Genomic DNA, 21,153 nt, shown 5'->3' with positions numbered 1-21,153 from the left:
AAGCACGGATGGTTCCATTCTATTCATCCTAGTTCTGTGAGGATCCGTAGTTGCTGCTGAAAGTCAGCCGGCTCCGCAGAGGGGAAATATCCAGAATAGTCTTGTTAATAAGCCGGGGCAGCAGCAGATTACAGCTTCAGTGAGCCGCCACAACAATGACGGAGGATAACAAACCGTCAGACACAAAAGGAAGAGGGTCGGTGACTTGATTGGAAACATACTGCAAAGTGAGAAACATGTCTTTAGCTGTTCTAATGCCCAGTGAGGCTAAATGCTAACATGGTTACAGAGTGTCCTGACCCTTATCACATCCTTCCACCAGGTTTCATAGAGATCTGTTGAGTTGTTTTTGTGTGATCTTGCTCACAAACACAACGTATAAGGGGTAAACACATAACCATAAGGTAATTATGGGATCATTAAAGTTAAAACAGTTCAGTCTTATATGAATATCCATCAACAGACCATCAGAAACATACAAATCCACGTCGTGGTGACAGTAAAGGAAAAGTCAGAAGGATTCATCCAACAAACCAACATGTGCGTCACTGGTGGGCTTTTTATTCTGGTGTCAGTGTTCTGTGACAGTGACAAATGAAAAATTTAATGTGTTTGGACAAAAAATAAATTGTCACCAGGGTACCTCACCGTCCTTCAAAGCAATGAAAAATCAATGCAGGAGTATTTGTAAAGAGTTTGACTCAGTAACACACACTGATATACAAAATTCCTCATAGACACTGTCCAACAGCCTTTTTTCTGCTGGTTGATCTTCGTATAATAATTTTGAAGGTTTTCCAGGATCATCTCAGGGATTGCTTTGCGCCGTCGGGGGGTGAAGTTAATGTTTTCTTACACTCGACCCCTGAAGGTGCTGCAGAGGACATTTGTGTTGACAAATGTATACAGCCTGCATACGGGAGGGCAGAGTGTCTTCAGGCATATTGTGTACTGTGTCTAGATGTGTGTTTGTGTGCTTGCATGTGCGTGGGTGTGCATTGATCCTGCGCGGTGTGGGGGATATTTTCTCTAAGTCATTTGAAGGACACCAGACGTGGCTCTGCAGCCCCACCATTCATGACAGCCCCGCTACACAAACACGGACACACACACACAGAGCAATGACAGCCATAGCGGATAGTGTTGACAGGCGACTTAAATAAATTGCAGCTCAATAGAGACAAATGACGGCGCACTTTGGCTAGACGTTGCCCCTGTGTCGACTTTGTGTGTTTGTGTGTGTGTTTGTTGATCCGCATGTATTGGAGATGTCGAGAGAAGCTGTGTGGAGGCTTGTTCTGTGTCACCTCCTGTGCCTCCGACCCCCCCGAGGGTCAAACAGTATGGATTGACACATTTTTAAGCATTTGACCTTAAAAAAATACAGATGTGTGAAAGAGTGAGCGGAAATGTGGGCGTGCTGCTGCATGTGAGGATTTGATTGCTTTCAGTACTTTTTGTTGCGTGTATGTGTGTGTGTGTGTGTGTGTGTGTGTGTTTGTGTGTGTGTTTGTGTGTGTGTAGCCTAAAGATCTGAGATCGTCCATATCGTCCTTTATTATTCCGAGCACTACTATGAGAGAGCAGAGGGTGCATGGCATTATGTGTAAGAAGCAGTGAGCAGTGGCAGTTCAAAGGGAGAATGTGGATTTCCATGGATGTGAAGAGCGTGTGTGTGTGTATTTGTGTGTGTGTCTGTTGGATACTGATATGAGCTGCTGCTGAGCCCCTGAGTGAGGTGCAGTGTGTGGCTATACATTAAATGGCCAGGATTAGCCCCGGCTGCTGCGTACTCGCTGATAGTATTACTGTTATGGAGCGACTGGGAGGGATCGGGCTCCATTTTGGCTCCGTTATTCTGTCATAATGAGGCATAACCCCTCTCACAGAGGACTAAGTGGTTTCCAGGTTAAAGCGTCTGGCCAAAGTTATAGCTCTTGTGCTGACTACCAGGGTGGGAAATGTAGAGGGTTTAAGAGGGAGACGCAGAAAAAAAATACTTTCAGCAGCAGCAAACTAACTTCTGCTCATAAGCAGAATATTATTTCTACGACTTCAAACATTTGCCTGCCTCTCAGGTTGAATCACTACGATAGAATATTAAAATGTTTTCATAGATCATTTTTAAACAGAGAGTTTATTTCTGTCTGTTGTTAATATTGTTTTCTTTTTTTTTTATCTATTGTTGGGTTATTGAGCCAAAATTAAATATATTAATGATTTGTGACAGAGAATCGTGATCTCAATCCAGAATCGTCCGGCCCTAACGAGAAGTTATTTTTCTACATGGAACCTTTAAAACTGTCATTGTTAGTTGTACAAAATGTGTTCATAACAGCAAAGAATACACATATTAACAACCAAACGTTTATGAGCTCTAGTTTATTATATGTAATATAACCCCACAGTAATGTAAGATAACAACACTGCGTGTAAACAGTGCTGCGTAAATCCATTTTTTTAATTGTGTTATATTGACTGTAGTTGGCTCAGTGATTTTTACTGTGGAAGATAAATATAGGATGAAGATGCAGCTCAGTGTAACAGCGACGCCTTCAAACGTCCCCCCCCCCCCCCCGACGGTCTGTACATCTGTCCTGTCATGTTCTCTGTCAACTCCAGCAAAGTCCTACAATCTCATAGTCACAGGTTTAAAGATGAGATCAGATTGAGGAAACATCTTGTATCTCCACGATGGTCCTGAAGTGACGCGTTGTAAGTGAAGTTTTCTAATTTCATACGTCGTGAGTCTTAGTCCTGCAGTCGTGAAGTGCTCTGTTAAAGATCTAACAGCAGATTAAAGGTGGCAGGTTTTCACAGGACACGACTGATTCATTAGCTCGGATTCACACGGGAAAGAAATGTGAAATAACGGACGAGGATTTACAGTGTGTCCTTGTGCCTGTGAAGGTTGCCTCCACTGTGACAGTGTGTGCATGCGTGTGTCTAAATGAAGCCAAACAATAGTATCTGATTAAAATCAGTCTTGGAAAGCAGAATTGTCTGTAACACACACAGAAGAAGAAGAAGTGTGCGGCACACACCTCAAGAGTCACAGACACACAAACTCTCGGCTGCACACGGCACAGAAAATGACAACAAGTAAGAATGACACACTTACAGTACATTCACTTTCTTTTTTCCCTGTCTGTACACACACACACACACACTCACACACACACACACACACACACACACACACACACACACACACACACCATACGATGCCACATCACATCACGTCACTTCAGAGAGCGTGTTTAACCTAATCACACTCAACCATGCGTGAGCCTCAGAGGGAGAGTCAGGTCTGTTATGACAGCCGATGTGCTGTGTGACGGCCATGGGGGTTTGGAGAGCACCGACCAGCAGTCTGCTTTTAATACACACACACACACACACACACACGTATGACAAAGACCTGTGCAGGATGAGAGGTGGACATGTGGACAGACAGGGAGGAAGCCAAACAGACGAGACTGCGAGGCAGACCGGGTGACTAACAGTACGGTTCATTTCCATATCACTAACCTGCAGACGCACATCAGAGCTGCGGCGCTGACGTCTGATCAGATTTGTCCCATTAAACCTTACAGGTTGTATTCAGTGTCGTTCAGTGTTTACCTGTGGGGAGATAAGAGGTTTGAGATGGAAGCCTGTATGAATGAGTCACATTTACCATTTGAGAGTGAGAAAAATAATTGTGTAGAAAAAAGATCCACATCAAATAGATAGAAAATATCACATCACCTATTTTAACAATAAAAAAAAAAAAACGTGTGTGTGTGTGTGTGTGTGTGTGTGTGTGTGTGTGTGTGTGTCAGTCAAAGGTGAGATTGTCATGTAACAAAGTGAAGCCATATACTTCTGCCAGTAGACTGCTGTGTAGGTGACAGGTAACATTTATCTAGCAACAGCGTTCAACTCGGTGGGCAGGGGGGGGGGGGGAGTCATCCTCATTCCAACACTCTCGCCATATGTTGAGCAGCGCTGTTTTGATCCCAGGTCGCCAATTACAGATCTGCAACGCAAGAAGGAATCAATACATCATTTATACCTCACTTTAAACTGATCTGTGTTTGGATGCTATCTGGATAATTAGCTATTTGAAAGGGTCCTTGTGTTCACACCTGGAAATGAGACACATAATGCTGCCATTCTGTCCGTGTTGTGATTCTCAACACGGGTTATTTGTTTGTGTCCTCACCTCACTGCTGCTGATCATGTAGTTCATCTGCTCTGAGACACCTGTGTCTGTCCCCCTACATGTTGCAGCTCCGGGGACAAGAGTTGCTCCATTGTGTTGTGAGCAGAGGCAGCGACCATCAATTAACCCCTTTGTTAATGAGATTTCATAAAACTTAAATTGAAAAGAGGGAACTTAATTTTAAATCTTAAAACAGATTATTCATGAAAGTATGTGTCTGATCTTCTGAAACAGACTTTCTGCAAATACCTATTGAACTCTGGATGCTGAGACAGTCGGACACAAAAAGGACTTAAAATGAAAATAGTATTGTTTATTGCCGTTATTTCTGGGACAATATATCGTCCCAATAAAAACAGTTATCGTGACGGGCCTACGACTAACTGTAGCTATTTCAAGGTGTGAATTGAATCTTTTACACATGTTTAAATAGAACATTCATATCATATGTATCCTTCTATAGCTGGATCATAGACTGTTTACAGATCAACTTATCTCCATTTTCTTCCTCTATCAAGAGTTGAAACCAAAATATCCAGGATTCAAACAAACATCCCATCTTGGGCATTTGTAGCCAGAGTCTGCACAGAAGTGATCGGGGGATGGAGCTGCGGTAGCGAGATCCTGCCGTTACACATGCTCGACCATCAGCCTCAGCTGTCAATCACGTAGCTTTACCCTGCTTTTATAGCATCAAATCCCCGTGGCAATTTTTGTGCTGCCACAAAATAGGTGGTAGCGGTTGAGGGAAAAGAAAACCACCTGTAAACACACACTTATCCAATTGAACTCTGTTCTCGTCGCACTTACCCGCAGCAGTCACACAAAATAAAAAACAGCACTGTTGCTGCTGGAACACTGAGACTGAATATTTGTTAATTTTTTATAATACGACCATATTTAATGTGCATTGAGGCATTTCCTGCCTGTGCGTGTGAGACAGGGAAAGAGAGGGAAGCAGACAGAAAAAGACAATAAATAAATCACAGAAAGACAGATGACAAGATAGCAAGAGAAGGCGCAGTGCACAGGGTGGAAAAGGTTGCAGGAAGTGACAGAGAGATAACAGAGGTTGGAAAAAAGAAAAGATGTTGGAGAATAGTGAGGGAATGAGATAATCAGACAGACGGAGAGAGAGGAGAAAGACAAACAGAGGAAACAGTTCCCTGGTGACACGGTGATATTGATCTTAGCTTGTTGCAGAGAGAGTTTCTTTGCGACCAGGGTGAGTGCTGACACAGCCATCACAGTGCATTATGGGGGATCAAAGAGGGGCCAGTGTTGGTCACTGTGCAGAAGCTGATGCCTGAGGGCAAGGAGGAGAGAGGAAGAAAGAAAGGGAGAGGACAAAAAACAGGAGGAGGGAACGCACACTGCTAAACAGGATTTTCAATCACCACCTGTCATTCAATCGCATCTCAATCGTTCACCGTGGCGCAGCAGGGACGGAGGGGAAGGAGGATAAGAGGTGGCGACAGCGCAAACATTGTGAGGGGAAAGAATTCGGGCACAAGCAGCAAAGGAGTGATATCAAAGATTTAAAAAATAAAGACATATCTGAGTGTGTGTGTGTGTGTGTGTGTGTGTGTGTGTGTGTTGGTGCACACAGGCGACAGATGGAGGCAATAGGGTGACGATGAGGTGAGAAACATGGTGGGACTCGGGGAGTGAAACTTGAAAGAGAGAGTGAGAAGGATGTGAGTGCAGTTGCTTCCAATAAACAACAGTCTGAGTGTTTTATGCACTGAAGTAAAACCTGTTTAAAGTCTCCATCACTTCTTCTTCTTCTTCATCTTCTTCTTTTCCTCCGTCTATTGTTCTCATTTCCATCTGTATATTCTGCTGCGTCTCTCTCTATCTCTCCATGCGCTGTGTGAAATGTCACTGGACAGCCTACATGTGCTGGCTGCAGAGTGAGAGAAATGTCAAGCCTGACAAAACTGCTGATGCATATTATTACATGCAGCATCTCAGTACAATACATGGTGTAATTACAGTGTCATGGAGATAGAGGTGAGTTACATGAACATTGTGTAGTTAGAATTTTGAGTTATAGCATTAAGGTTAAATGAATGGGTCCTCACATGTACCTCACATTTCATGAATGTGTAATTTGTTGCCTGCCTGCATGCGTGTGTGTGTGTGTGCGTGCGTGTGTGTGTGTGTACATCTGAGCTCAGTGCAGCCACGTGGCCCAATGCAAGTGTGTTTTATAGCACACCCTGAGGTGGTACACTTCACCCAGCCTGGCTGAATCACAAATGTCAGCATCGTGACCTTGGCATATGAAGTCACTTCTCCTCCTCATAGACTCGCCAGGATATTTTGAGTGCTGACAATCACTATTTTATTATTTATATTATTATTATTATTATTATTCTATTTCCACATGGAGGAAGCAACATGTTAGAAGTATCAACAATCAGACCAGTGGGGAAAGTGAGGCCAGCGATAGTGCGGCTGCAGCGGAGAAACACAAGTCACTTGACCTCCACTTGTTCCGCCGCGGCTGATCCCTGCCCACACTGTTTGTGCTGGGCGGCTCTCAGGAGAGACTGCACCAAACCTTGTGAATGAAAATGAGCAGGAAGCTGGAAAAGATGGTCACAGAGGTTACACAGAGGTTGGCGACGTCAGGAGCAGGTCACCGAGCTCAGCTTGTGTTGAATCATGTCAACATGGTTTGACACTTAAGTTTACACGTCAGTTTCAAATAAAGCTCTGTCTGTGGATGATTTCCTTATGTGGTGCAAACACTGGCTCAATGCGATGGTTTACAAGGGATCATTGCTGCTGCAGGAAGTCAGAGGTCGCCTGTCAGTCACTAGAAGGGAAAGACATAGTTTAGAGCCACTACAGAAAAGGATTTATGGTTATAATGAGAATAAAGATGGACGACTTTCTATCCAGAAAGCCAAAATATCCCAAATAGGAACGCTGCCATCCTCCACATTTAGATCCAGAGTCTGAGCAGCAGCCACGACAGTTCTCCTCATTTTTATGGCATCAAATGACTGATTAAAAACGTAAAATGACAGAAAACATCTTTGAGAAAAGATTATTTGGGGTGAACTTTTCTTCTTGTCCATGCCCCATCCACTAACCTGGGGTTTATGAGCTGTACCCAGACACCAGGTGGCGCTTAAGGACGCTCTGGCATTCATCAGTAACTTACAGTCATTTGCAAAGTGTAGCTTTGAAAATGTAAACTGGGGATTCTCTGAGTTCTGTACTGACACCTCATGAAATTAATTACTGAGGTTAAGTGTTCTGAGCAAAGAGCAAAATCCAGTTGTAGCTCAAGAAGCCTGACACGTTTACAAAACTCTGACAAAAGAGGACAAAAGACCCTCTGACGTTCCATTGCAGTGAAGGAACTTTTTTAAAAAGTGGAATAGAAACAAAGAGAACACATCATGATGTAGAAACGCGTGCTGCATATTTGTCACTCAAGCTTCTGCTCCTCTGAGGAGACATAAGATGGCGGCTGCAAAAAGAAAAACAACCATCAGATCTGTGCAGAGCGACGAGGAGACATTCTTCAAATTTAAACACGAGACAAACCGATGCCGGATGTCCATGATGTTTGTTTTCTCCTTTGTTTTCTGTCATTCAAGCCTTGACTGGTGCTCTTTTAATTACCTCACCTCATTACTCCCTATTCTTCCTTAATGGTTTCATTCACCTGTGAGATAATTAGCGCCACAAACTGTGCGTCTCCACTCACTCAGTGGTGGATCGTTTGAGCTAAATTTAGGCCTCGTCTTCTCTAGTGCGGATGTTTTTTGAATGGATATTTTCGCTCCTGTTTAAAAAAATAAATATTTTAAAATCGAGACGACCTCCGTTTTTACAAATTATCTCAATAACACAAAAACAACTACAAAACACTAAGCATGTTGGACCAGTAGGTGGACATCGAGTCAATAATCTTCAAAGACCAGTGAAGGACGCTGTGTTCCAAGTAATTGTGATCGAGGCCGAAGGCTGTGAATGTTGGTAATGTGGTGCAATGATGCTAAATTTAGCTGCAAACTTCCAATTCGACCTAGCAGTGCTAACCTATGGGTATAGGTAAACGTATATACAGCTGCCATCGCTGTTGTTGTTTCTGGCGCATTCTCATTACACCAAACGCTCTGTTTTGCATGAACACACCGATACACAGAATCCAGAGTTTTTGAAAATCTGCACGTTGGAAGGCGTTTGTAAAAATATCCGTTTTAACGAAAGAGAGGAAAAAAAATATTCTGCAAAATATCTGCATGACTCTGGACAACGCATGATCCAGATGTGAAGCAAATATCGAAGGGGTCAAAGTTCACCAAAGTCGATTGCGGCTGAAACATCTGGAATCATAACTACGTGTTTGTTTCACCTGGTTTACTGATGGATGGAAGAAGTCATTCATAAAAGTGGAAAAGCAGTCCGGCTTATTTTTAGTGTGGTGGCCTACATTTCACACCACCTAAAGGGTGACAGCGCAGGGAGAGAGAGGACGTGTAATTATTCGGAGGTGGAGAGACCCTCGCGTCCTCTCATCTTCTCTCTCCCTTTCTCACCTCTCTCATTTCTCCTTCTCTCTCTCTCTGTCTCTTATCTCCCTTTCCTCCCCTTCTGCTCCCCTCTTTCTCTCTCTCTAAGGGGATCAGGATCCAGCTGTGACAGAATTCACAAATCACTGGCCCGGGGGAGCAAAAAGTGGGGTAGGGATGGATAGAGGGAGGAAGAGGGGAGGAAGAGGGGAGGGGAGCAACTGATATCATGGATAATGTTTCTAAATTAAAGGTGGAACATTGAATATAATAGGAAGCTTTTGGATAGTGTTGATGCTTAATGGATTGTTTTCTAACTTTCTTAAGTGATGAGAGGACGAGTGAAGTTGACTGAAGACGTGAGTCCAACATTAAAAAGGGGGCAGATTGCTTCTCTGCGACACAAAACAGCAGCTGGGTGCAGCAATGTCGACTTCTTTTCTTTTGTCACACTCGTGTCATCCGTTTCTCTTCCCGAGCCATCTGCTCCCTCCGTTTCTCTTCATGTGCCGCCTCCCTCTCTCTCCTTTTTTCTTTCTGTCTCCCTCACGCCATCACACCTCCATCCCAGCATAAATCATGGACCTTCTCTTCCTTTTCTTCCATCTCATCTTAGCTCCTCTCTCCATCATTTTCCTCCCACCTCCTCTCTGCATCCTCTCCTCCCTTTGTTCCACCCTCTCCGCAGGGTATATAACAGCCAATTAGCAGTCTGTGCAGAACATGCTAACAGCCCTCACCCATCTCAGCTCCGCATCCCAGCTCCACATCCCAGCGCCGCATCCCAGGTGGCCCCTTGCCGCACTGACCCAGTCCACCATGTTAATCAGGTATTGGTCAGAAACGGCTAAGATGGAGGCACAAGCTGGGAGGTTGGGAGGTGATGGCGGTGGTGGTAATGTGGGTTGTTTGGGTGGAGGGTGATTTGAAGGTCAAACACAAGAGTGCACGCAGCAACACACGCACGCACTGAGTCTGTCGGGGAGTGCGTCTGCGGAGCATCAATCACTGTTAGACATGGTGGGTGGACACACCAGCAAAAGATTCACGCTTTAGGAAACACAAGAGAGGAGCTGGCTCCTGATACGACAAGACAAAGGGGCCGAGGGAAGGAGTGGCTCAGTGTGTGCGTGTGAGTGAATGCACATACTGATTAGGAGCAACTTGTGTGTGTTTGTGTGTGTGTTGTGCATTCCTCTCAGGCACGCCACGGGACCAAGGTGTTTGTGTTTAGTTGCTTCTGAAGAATGTGGCAGAGGAGTAAAAAAGCCACCGTATAAAAACAAGCTTGTTCGAGTGCAAAGTGTCTCGTGACTGTGGCCATTGTGTTCCACTGTCCCAAGGTGAACTGATCATCAAGTGTAGATAAGTTTACTTCTTAATTAGTCAGTGTTTCCCAATGAATCCTCTAATTCTAATTTGTCCTGCACAGTTTCACAATGAAACTAAATATGTGTTTTTACACACTGGAAAAAATCAGTTTTTGTTTTGGAGAGAGTCTGTGCTTGTGTCTTTATTTCACCTTCAGTTTAATCGTCAGACATCACAAACATTAGATGAAACAAGTATTTGTTTACTTTCAGCATCGATGCTTAATTTTTCCTGCACTTTCGAGAGTTAATGAGAAACTCGCAGAACAGGTGCAGGAGAAAAGCTGGGTCGGTGCGTCTCTGATGGTTTCATCTGTGAGGAGATGATAAACAATGCCCCTCGTATCCACACGTCTTTACACAAACATTATTCTGCAGCATCTTTCTCCCATTACAGGTTTGCAGTTGATATTCTTGATCAGTCGCCTCTTGCCAAGTGGTGTAATGAGAGCTGTGAGTGAAGGACAGCGCTGGTTGGCTGCTGCGTGTTTATGGTGTGAAGTCAGTGAGCTGAGCGACTCCAGTGCTGCTGCAGCTGCCCGGAGAATATGGATGAGATCGTTCCTACACACACAAACAGGACACACAAACAAAAGGGCTGAGACATACCTGTATATTAATTTGTGTACATACAAGTCCACTGAGGAAAGTGTTTGACCTTTACACACACACAGAGGGATTAACATGATGTATATGCCTGTGTGCCTACAGAGAGTAGCCAGGCTCTAACCTCCACAATCACATTACAGGCCTGCCAATTAGTCTGAAACCCCCAGAGCTGAGAGGAGACACACACACACACACACATATATGTGCATGTGTGTGTGGAATACAGATGAATTTGCAATTTTTACAGGGTTCCCTCTTAACATACTTAAATATCTTGTACATTATTTTTACAATTAGTTTATTTATTGTGTGTGAGTGTGCACACGTACATGTGTGTTAACCTATTTGCTCTGTGTCGATGGTTGTCCAGTAAATGAAGAGTTGCCCGCTAACGAGTAGAGAGTCAGTCAACTCTGTGTAAAACCCTAAACACACGCACACACACACACACAGACACACACACATCATTGAGTATCACTATCATCAAGAGTTACACATCCAATTACATCACAAGAGATCACATTCACTGCAGCAACCAAAACTATTAAAGTGACACAGAGCAAAGGCAGCTCTTGTGTAATAATGGCCTTCAAACATGTACAGCATCTACACACACACACACACACACACACGTGTATGTACTCTTTTCTTCACTGTGCATCACTTTCACATGACTTACCCTTTACCTCCGTATCTCCTCTGCTCTCTCATCCCTTTGGCTGCATCAAAGCTCTATTCAGTAATATGTCATAATGCAAACCCCGTGCCCTGACTTCCTGTCTGGATGCATACATACATACATAATGAAGTCCACGCTTGATCTTCTTTTTTCACAAAACATGAAAGTGACTGTGTGTCCATATGTCAAATTGTGTATTTGTGTGTGTGTGTGTGTGTGTGTGTTCTCTTCATCTTTCAACCTGCATTTACAAGTAAAAGCCACACGCTGATACTGTACATACTCTTATGGTCGTGTAGAAACTATCACACATTAGAAGTTCATTAAGTTTTAATCATCACTAACTTTAAGGGCATGCTGTGATTTAACCATAAGAAGAAACTTATAATAAATTTAGGGGACTGATATTTATGAGTGTGTGCGATTTGGTGCAGATCCAGATAAATAATTCATATCGTGTATAACATATTATTTGCCTGAATAAGTTGAATGTATGACACATTTCTTGACACTGATATTCACCTCACCTGCATTTCTTATAATTGGGTCCTAACCTGCACCTAATGAAACAAAGGGTTTACAGTTTTATTGCCCTCGGACACTGGTTAAATCAATGAAAAGAGACGTGGCCCCCACAGTGACAAAAACATTTACGAAATTAGATTTAATGATTTAATGTAAAACATATTAAATCATTTCCCCTCACCTCTGTTATGGAGACAACATTAGCCCCAGGCTGCAAGTAAAGTGGTTTTATGGATGAGGAGGAATAAGCTTTAAATCTCCTTTTATCAGGCCTGACACCGGCTGTGATTTATGCTCCTGTACAAAAGATCACAGAACAATAAATGGAACAAATTGTGTCTTTTTCAGAAAACAGAGACGGGTGAAAAGAAGGTGGAAAAAAGATTCAAACATAATTAGAGTTAAACAAAACAGTAAAAAGGTAAAAAAAAAAATTCCATTAGAGGTGATAAATGATTGATGGTGATCGTCCTCAGGCTGCATATAAAACCTCCAGCAGGTAAAGCAGACTCTGCAGTCTGAATGGTAAACCTCAGGGTGGGGGGGGCAGTTTCCTGCACTGCTCGCCTCTTCTGATTTCACACAAGTTGACTCAGATGAGTGTATCTTATCCACTCGGATCACCTGGATGATGGTAGCCGAACAGACAGAGGTCACTGTTTACAGAGGAGTGTGTGTGTGTGTGTGTATCAGTACTGCGGCAGCAATGCATAAATTGCACATTTTTCTGAAAAGTAAATCAAGTGTCATTTGAGCACTGAAAGGCCGTTATGGTTTGGTCCTCTTGCCGTAAGCCTGTGAGATGAGTTTTAGAGATTTGTGAGTGTAGAGGTGAAGCCCTGGGAGACGCTCGGCCTCTGTCAAGAAGGGTCTTGTTCAACACCCAGATTAGCTCAATAATTCTCTAGTTAACCAGGTACAGGGGGAAACAGTCTGTATGCACACTGTAGTGACACAGATAAGAAGGTACACACATCCACACACTGTTTTTTATTATTTCAGCTTAAACAATTAAGTTACAGTTTAGGTTTTTATTCTGGTAAATAGCTTTTTTTTAACTTAAATATTAAGTGATTCTCAACTCAGACAGAGAAGCAGCTGCCAGGCTGTCGATCAGACGTCAACAGGGAGGACTTAGTTCCCAACCACTTTACCCAGCACAGACATGTGTTTTTAATGAAACCCAGTGCTGCTTTCAATGTGCCACCAGACTGTCGCCTCCAAAAACAGCATCAGTCGTTTCAGAAAATGCCACAAAATTCTGTTTGCCTTCAAGTGGCTGAAGTCCTTTAGTGGTCGTGCTAAAGTCTGTGTACAGAGAACATCAGACTTCAACTGTTCATTTTGTGTTTCTTCATGGTTCTTATTTTATTTATTTATTTTGCCGTAAATCCCTGTACTGCAGCCAGCCACCAGGGGGCGGTCAAGAGGACTGGGAGGAGGGTTCACTTTTAGAGAGTTCTATATTTACAGTTACACCTCAGCAAATGTTAAACTGCTGTGTAACAGTGCTCACTCCTGAAACAACTTCATACTGTGTATTAGTCCTTTAACACTGACAACAAACATGATACTTCACCTCACTACCTTACATCGTATCACTACACCAGCCCTTAGCCACACACACATTACAGTGTGCACCACATTTTTAAAGATGCTCAGTCATCCAGGTCGTGGTATCTTCAGGGGGGGTACATCAACTCCTGAAGATAACGTGCACTGTATGACCCAAAAGCCCACATATCAGTTTCAGGTGTGAAAAAGATGGATTGTGTTGTGAGTTTTATATTTTTTTTCATGAAAGATTCATTCAGGCAAACTAGCTTAATACACTGCATGAGACCCAGTTTGAGTCCTATTGCATAACAAGGTTTTTACCTCTCCAAATATCTGCAGCTGTTAGGGGGAGCTGGAGATGATTATGCAACACACACACATAGACACACAAAGTGCAGATGTACTGATGCACACAGGTACAAGTTTGTTCACAGACACAAACATAAAGAACAAAAACAAGGACACACAGAAAACATCAGTAAATGTCTGTGGGTTAGCGAGTGAGTTCTAGATGACTGCAGCATAATTAACGCTTTTGAATAATTGAATCCTCAGAAGTTGAGAAGCGCTGGCCAGGGGTTTGCTTTGTTGTTCCTTGAAGAGAAATTAGACAGAGAGAAGGAGGAGGGAGAGAGAGAATGAGTCATGGTGACTTTGAGGGGGGCCGGTGGGATATAAGAGGCCTGTCAGAGTTAAAACAGCTTCTTTGTAGATAATGAAAAATGAGGCATTCACTCATTTTGTACACACACTCACTCACACTCACACACACACACTTACAACTACACTGAAAAATTGGACATGTTTTTATTTGCAAGTTTCAGTCATTGATTCACTGATTTTAATGTGTTATTGAAACTTACATGTATTTTTAAATGTTAAATTACAGAAAAATAAGTGCAATCAACTTCAATAATATGCACAATAAACTTAAAATATATATCTTATATAATAATAATAATATTTATTTTGTGAAACAACTTGACATAATGAAATTTAGTAAATTCAACCGAACATGTTTTTGCAGTGTGTACACAAAGTCTTTGTTTATATAAACAGTGTTATAATGGTCCATATTCCTACATTAGCGAATGAAGGATGGACAGAATCAGGAAAAAAGGAGCGTGGAAACCAAAACATTTACTCTTTGTATTAAATTGTATTAAAGAGGACAGAGTATTGTGTATAAATAGGCTTCCCACGTGTTTAGTGTCGCTCTGTACAGTAAAATCTGTCCCGTAAAGTTTGTACTTTAAATAATAAGTGGTGTGTTTGATATACAGCGGAATTACTCTGTCCATGGTGCTGAAAACAGCTGATCTACACTCAGGGAACGATTCAGACCAAGAGGGACGTTCTCAGCTGTTTATTATCTCTCTCTCTATATTTCCTTCATCTGTCTTCTGTCTGTCCATCTCTCCCTCCATCTCCCCTGTATCTTAATTCTGTCAGCTTTTAATGAGAGAACATTTTCTTTGTCTATATGAATTACATTTTTCTGGCTATTCGACTGAGTTCTTGTTTTTCCTGTAACATTCATAAATACTTACTTAAAGATGAAATAATCAATATTTTGATGTTTTGAATTCAGTTTGACTGATTTGCAGCAACAGACAGTGACCAATATTTTTGGATGTATCCATAAAAGTCACAACATTTGATATGAAAACACAGAGATTTGTCATCCAACTCTGTTCCCATCAGCTCTCGAGAGCGTCAACTCTTTCAGGTCATCACAACTTCACTGTTTTGATTGATCACTGTTGTTGTCCTTGTTTCCGACCAAAACACATAAATTAAAAGAAAACCTCTGATAAATCTACTGTACCATTTCTGCCCAGCACCAAATGACAGATTGTTAAGTTTTATTGGGTATTTACAGCGACCGTTGTAAGACCTTAAAGAATGTCCTCAAGAAATAACACTCCTTATTGTAATTTACTTCGTACGTAATATTTCTGTGACCTTGCTGGTGTTAACATCATTATACAATTCTTTATGTCCTCCCGGCTCCCTTCCACACCACAGCCTCTTCTACCATCTCTCCAGTGGGAATGTTTTAAAAGGAAAAGGCTCTGTCATTCCCATGTTTATCACCAGTGTGAACTTTGTGTGTGTGTGTCTGTGTGTGTGTGTGTGTAGATGTATGGCCGTCCACTGAATTATGTAAAATGCTGAGCAGACAGAGAGCCAGAGTTCAATGCATTCAATGTGTGGGCTAAAGGCAGAAAATAATGGTGTCATCCTGGGATAAGCCTTCGTTTACCCTGCAAATAGAGTGTGTGAGAGGCAGAAAGGGGGAGGGGGAGGGGGGGTGTCCGTCCACACTGGATGCAGTGTACTGAAATGACTCCATTTAACACACACAGACAAGAGAGACTTAAGTGAGAGAGAAGCATGTAAGAGGGAGATTATTAAATGAGCAGGCGAGCCTGGTGCTGTTACTCTTTCTGGTCATTTCATCATTCATCTTTGTTAACGTGCCTGTTTGCATTAAATAATCCCAATCACTGTAAAACAACATTTACATTTAATGTCAACAGTGAGTGGGAGGTTGCTGTTAGTGTTTGTAGCTTACTACAAAATGAACTACAGTGATAGAGGTGCTACAGGTCATTATATTAATTTACTTATTTATTTAATCCTTCAAACAAACAAGTTGTCCAAACTGAAATTTAATTTGTCTGTACCCTCTGATAGGATTATACATTTCCTGTACACTAAGGTATTCTCATCACTAAATTTGTGAAAAATACACTGAGCACTTTTCATCCTCATCTGATGAGCATCCACTATAATACAAGTCAAAATAAGAACTAAAGGTGAATAAGTTAACACTGCCTCCGACTGAGGTGTAGAGAACAAAAGAGTAAGACGAGGAGAGTTACAGGAAGAAGCAGGTCACCAAATGGAAGGAGGAGGGAGGGAGTAAGAAAGGAACAGCTACTGAAGCAGGAAGAGGCACGTGACACTTACCTGTGGTGTCCCTCAAGGTTCTGTTCTGGGACCTATACCCTACACTCCAGCTAGAGAGCTGACGTCAGACACGCTGCTCCTGGATGTGAAACTCATAATCAGAGGCGATTGAACCTTTGCAGTAGCCGCCCCAAACTTGTGGAACAGCTCACCACTCCATATTAGTTCTGCCCCCTCTCTCCAACAATTCAAATCAATGTTAAGGACACATCTCTTCTCTTTGGCCTTCCTTTCGATTTTTTTCCCCAGCAGATTTTATTATCATTATTATGATATATATTAATTTGTTGTTTTCTTGTGCACTTTTTACTTTGAGAAAAGGCTGAGATATGGATAAGTAGTAACATGGAGAGAGAATAGGAGGAGGAGGAGAGAGAAAGGATGGAAACAGCATCTGCTCCTCCTCCTGTGTTTGCGTGATTTAGAGGGACTACAGCATGTTGTACTCCACAACACCTCAAACAAATGTTGGCGTGTATTTATTCTGCTGTAGCACGTTGAGATAATAATGGAGGACCATATGTCGCACACATGCCCCCCCACTGAAAGCTTTAACATGCAACACTTCTACACTTAGCTCACATGTTTTATGTTAATGACTCATTTTCATTATGTTCTGTATCGCAGCAGCTAAAAGTGAAGATTAAACAATAAAGATATTTTAGAATCACGAGTGGCAGTGAGCTGTGTTAATACTGATACAATTTTTAGGCCAGGCTAGCTGCTTCCCCCTGCTGCAAGTCTTTATGCTAAGCTATGCTAACCAGCTGCCGGGTCTAGCATCTGCATATTTAGCGTAGAGACATGAAGGTGGACTTGATCTCTTGATCTAACTATGGGCAAGAAAGATAATACGCCCTCAAATGTTGAACAAAGTCTTTAAAATAAAATTACTAAATCAGAATTATATTCTTTAAAAAGGCTTTTCGGGTAATACTGGTTGGATGCAGTGAGTGTGTATGATTCAGTAGCTTCTGCTCTAATAGTTTAATGTGCACGTAGGCAAACATGCAGACCAGCCTCATAAACAGCTGGTGCATTTTATGTTACATGCTCAGTATAGAAAATGTTCTATCCCGAGTAGAAATCAGAGCACAGTTTCCCAGTATGTGTCATAAAGTAAACTTGCCCGCTGACCTGTCCTGCCCTCTCAGTCCTTGCTTTTTACTTCCCTCTGCTTCTCCGCTACACTCACATGAAACGATGTGACATAGACGCCACTTGGCTGTTCATCCAGTGTGCCCTACAGTTCCATAAGTGCACTCGTGTTGGCCTAGTGTGGCTCGCAGGACTTAAACTTGCAGTGCTCTGTGCATCAAACAGTTGAGGTAGAGGGAGATGCAAGTTTGAGTTGAGTTTGATTTATGCTCCATGCATTAAACAACACAAGCCTCTGCTCCCCACGCTGCTGCATCCCCCCCCTCTCTCTCACTCTCTCTCTGTGTGTGTATGTGTGTGTGTGAGAGAGAGAGAGAGAGAGAGAGAGACAGTGCTCATGTCAGAGTAGGGCTGGCTGAAGCCCTTGCAGCAGTCAGCCTCTTTGATGTTGAGCCCTGCTGAATTAGGCCATCACCCAGCGGTGCTCTGCTGCCTGCCTGCAAACACACACACACACACATGCATACGTACAAAAACAAATGCATGCTGGCAGGAAAGCATGGGCATGCAAAATAAAGTACACATGCTGCTTCTCACACTGTGATAGTGGACACACACAAACACACACATGCAGCCCTAGATAATATATTCACTGAAACAGGTCCACAAACATTTCCTATTAGGAGTCCCACAGTTCCCGTCACTGTTTCTGTCTCAGACACACACACACACACACACACACACACACACACACATTGTGAATCACATTCATACACTTCGTTTCCGCTTCTCTTTAATAAACATACATTTGAATTCTTATGAGTGCTTCTCCTTTGAGGCCTCTATACTACACAATAAAGAAATATGCACACGCTGAACCACACACACACACACACACACACACACACACACACATATAAACACAAACACACAGACACACAGAGCAAAAAATGTAGGACATTCAGAGGAAATGTATTCAAGAATGCAGGGAAGATTTTTTTTCTCTCTTTCAGTCTCCTCTCTACCAATTTGACAGTTTCCTGGGATTGATAGAACGAAGGCAGGAAGAAAAAAATACACATTAGTGACCTTAGATATCATCAAGTGAATATTATTTCTTAAAATGCAAACATTTCATTATAGCTGATTTCAGAGGATATAGATGTAGCATGTATTTGTTTACGGTTGAACATGTAGCCAGGTTGATGTTAGCAATGCTTAATTTGCTATGCTAGCATGAACTACTGTTTCACTGAGAAATTTCATTTTTACAGTTTTGCAGTTTTCTTCTTTCCAGTAAAATCAACTCCCACTCCTCCACATCCAATATTCCAATACCTCGTCCAAAGGCTCGTTACTACCGATCGTCACCTCCACTGAGGAGGTTCTGCTCTCATGGCTGTTTCTGTGTTTGATCTGGTTTACATGATAACAACTATGAACTGAAACTTGGTGGAATGGTGGGACGTGAGCCGAGGAAGAACCCAACAGCCTTCTGGAGCAGATTCTTTGACACAATCAGTCATACTCAGAGAACCGATACTATGAGTGTGTGCAATTTGATTTGGTGCATGTTGACCGAACTTGAATGGACTGGAGATAGGCGCTTGACTGAGTGACATTCTGGTTAAGAATAAAAAAGACAACAATATAATAACACATTACAAAATCCCTCTCTCTTTCTCTCCATCACTATCTCTCTCTCTCTCTCTCTGATGGCCAGGAACAGCCCTGTGGTCAAACTGGAGGCCGGCCAGAGATCTTTCCATCAATTAGTTGATTTTTTCCCCCCCCTGTCTATCTCTGCCTTTAACTCTCACTCGAGTTGATCACGCTTGAGAACATGGCATCCAAACATAGGGCACATAAAAGAGCAGCGTCTGCATTTTTTTTTTTTTTTTTAAAACAACTTACAGGCAGTTTTCAATTCGTCTTGTGTGCGTCTGTGTGTTTGTTTATGTGGTTGATTGAAGGTTGCGCACCATCACATTTCTATTGTCCTGGTGGTGATGAGTGAGTGAGGAGAGCAGGTGGGACCAGAACTTCACATAAGACAATAACAATTTTACACACACATGCATCTACACAGGAATAAAATTACAAATGCACAGTTGTGCTTCCCCGCGCTCCACGCAGCACACAGCGTGTCACCACTGCATATCAATTACACGGGGAAGTGAAGATCTATTTCTAATTCAATCACTCAGCACTGGTGTCACATCCCTCGCTCTCCAGCTTCATCCCTGCATCGCCCGCTCTCCCCGCCTCACTCTCCCATTTTCTCCTCGCTTGATTCTTACTGATGCGTCTCAGTCATCGTGGGGCTGGTGGACGCGGGTATCAGGTGTGTGTGTTTGTTTCTTTGTGTGTGTGTGTGTGTGTGTGTGTGTGTGTGTATGTGTGTGTGTGTGTGTGTGTGTGTTTATGTGTGTTCTTGTACTCCCCTGTGAAAACGGTTTAACTTTTGGAATTCTGGAAAGACGACGTTAGAGAAGTGAAGTAATCCTGTCCTGACCTTGTTTCTTCAGAGCTCGGAGGTTTTTATTCTTAAATTAAAACTTGGAACATTTTTTTCCACATTGGTGAAAAGTTCTTTAACTTTTAACCCTTGTTAAAAATAAAATAAAAACTATGGACAGTGTGTCAGTTTTTTTCAAAAGCTTATTTTCATTTAAATTTTTTTGTAAAAAGATGAGCTCAACCTGCAATTTACATTAACTTTTCATATCTGTGTTTCATATTTGTTTCTCTGTCTGTCTCTCTCCTGTAGATCATAACCATTTGAACAACGCAGCTTTGTCTCCCCTGGGTCCGGCCATGGCCTTGTCTCACCCTCATAACAACCTGGGAATCGGTTTCAACAAGTACACCTCGCTCAAGGCTGTGGGTGAGTAGGTTCACTTACACACACAAACACACACACACACACACACACACACAGAGGCATCCAGATTGTTTTGTCTCCATGACTTCAGGGCTTATTCTAACCATAACCACAGTACTAACCCCAAACTTTTCCTTGTTAAGTCCCCACAATACATCAGTATTAGCTGGACTTAACAGACACACATAAACCACAGACTGTAAGTAAAGATGGTTTACTGGCAATGGTAAACTTGATGTCTCTCCAATAGTGAAGCCAAGAAGTGTTGAACGCCACCTGGTGGCTGGAGTAGTGTTAGAGTCTTCAAGTTTAGTTTGGTCTGAATTTGTTATTTGATGCTATAGAAACAGGATGAAACGTCACTGTTGAAAGCTGAGACTGATTCAGGATTGGTCTAGTGCGTTTATCGATGAGACCTTGCTACGGTGACTCAGTCCCCCAATCGCTACCGTGCAGACACCGGCTCCAAACGTGCAAGATGGGGGTGTTTGTATACAGGATATTTTGGCAGCATGTCGTCCATCTTCATATACATTTCATGTCACACACACACACACACACACACACACACACACACTGCATGCTGACATACACTTTTAACAGTCTGATTAAACCACATGTGGATATAACAAGACAGATCCAAAACACAAGCCTAGTGTTTAGAGGTCAATGAGGACAATTACTGCACAGTATTATAGAAAATACAACATATC

At 42.4% G+C, this 21,153-nt stretch overlaps 1 protein-coding gene across 2 annotated transcripts in view; it reads left to right on the top strand.

Annotated features, from left to right (window-relative positions):
• Positions 1 to 21,153, top strand: part of LOC109643574 (protein shisa-8) — a 75,134-nt gene that overhangs the window by 40,819 nt on the left and 13,162 nt on the right. For both annotated transcript variants that reach the window (XM_069525164.1, XM_069525163.1), the window contains one exon: positions 20,327 to 20,443. In XM_069525164.1, the coding sequence (XP_069381265.1) occupies positions 20,327 to 20,443 (117 nt within the window). The remainder of the gene's footprint in view (positions 1 to 20,326; positions 20,444 to 21,153) is intronic.

The sequence above is a fragment of the Paralichthys olivaceus genome, chromosome 5 (assembly GCF_024713975.1).
Source record: "Paralichthys olivaceus isolate ysfri-2021 chromosome 5, ASM2471397v2, whole genome shotgun sequence".
In the NCBI taxonomy this organism is placed as follows: Eukaryota; Metazoa; Chordata; class Actinopteri; order Pleuronectiformes; family Paralichthyidae; genus Paralichthys; species Paralichthys olivaceus.
The sequence above is the reverse complement of the archived record's forward strand: the minus strand, read 5'-3'. Positions and strand labels throughout refer to the sequence as shown.